Source organism: Arachis ipaensis, chromosome B03 (genome assembly GCF_000816755.2).
Source record: "Arachis ipaensis cultivar K30076 chromosome B03, Araip1.1, whole genome shotgun sequence".
Taxonomy (NCBI): domain Eukaryota; kingdom Viridiplantae; phylum Streptophyta; class Magnoliopsida; order Fabales; family Fabaceae; genus Arachis; species Arachis ipaensis.
In genome coordinates, this window is record NC_029787.2 from 124,546,059 (window position 1) to 124,547,081 (window position 1,023).

General features: G+C 38.7%; 1 protein-coding gene across 1 annotated transcript in view; it reads right to left on the minus strand.

Moving 5' to 3' along the window:
• LOC110270382 (beta-arabinofuranosyltransferase RAY1) overlaps nucleotides 1–1,023 on the minus strand; it is a 5,201-nt gene that overhangs the window by 1,626 nt on the left and 2,552 nt on the right. Inside the window, exons 5-6 of the mRNA XM_021119626.1 lie at nucleotides 761–1,007; nucleotides 37–644 (exon numbers count right to left, since the gene is read on the minus strand). Of these exons, the coding sequence (XP_020975285.1) occupies nucleotides 211–644; nucleotides 761–1,007 (681 nt within the window). The 3' untranslated portion in view covers nucleotides 37–210. The remainder of the gene's footprint in view (nucleotides 1–36; nucleotides 645–760; nucleotides 1,008–1,023) is intronic.

Here is a 1,023-nt window from a genome sequence, read left to right on the forward strand (position 1 = left end):
GAAAGCAAAGAAAATGGCATTTATAGTATGATTTACCACCAAATATCATCTTGTTTTCAACGGCCGGCTATGAAGCAGTGATGAAACCAAGGCATTCAAAATTCACAAACAAAATTGAGGCATGTCTTTTAGCTATGTCTTCTTGGATGAGAACAAAAACTGTCTCTAGAATAGATAAGAAGGAATTGAATTGGTTCATCAAAATTAACTTCATGGTTTTATAGTGTGCCAGCTCTGCAGGCACATCCTTGTGCCAGAGTCATACTCCCACAAACCTGACATGACTTGGCGCTCAAGCTTCTTCAACCTCCCACTGATCCAGTTGTTGTGGATAATGAAGCATCCTTTCTTCAAACATGCTGCACTCACATTCTTCTTCTGCCACAGATCTTGGTATGCACCATTTGGAAAAAGGTCTCTATCTAAGAAATATACTGTCATGTTTGTTTCGGATTCAACACATCGATTATCATCGACACGGTTGGATCCTCCTGTTCCACACAGCATGTCATAGAAGCTTGGCTGCTCAGATAAGCTTGAAGTTTGTGCATGCCTCACCACTTTCTCCATTGCAGCAATGGTTTGACCATCAGAGTGAGCATAATAGAAGCCAGAGTTCAAGCGTCTCGGAAGGTTTATTGGTCCTGCACAAGCAAAAACAGAAGATCATTTTTAAAACATATTAGAAAAATTGAAAAAATTTTTATGCATTCTTGTTACTTGACTGCTTTATTTTCGAGTGAGATTGAAGAATAAGCACCTTTTTTATTGAATTCATCAGACTGTGCAGCAAGAACAGCAGGACCAAAAGATTGAAGCAAGGGAATTGGGTTTTTGAACCAATATGTATCCACATCACTAAGAAGAACATTGTAACCTAGCTTGAGTATCTTTAAGACCATTCTTGACTTCACTTTTGTCACCCTCTGGAAGCACTTTGTTCCAAAGTGACAGTCATCAAAACTAATATTACTTGGTACTAATGGATCTTTGAAAACTGGAATTCCCTATGGTAACCGAAAG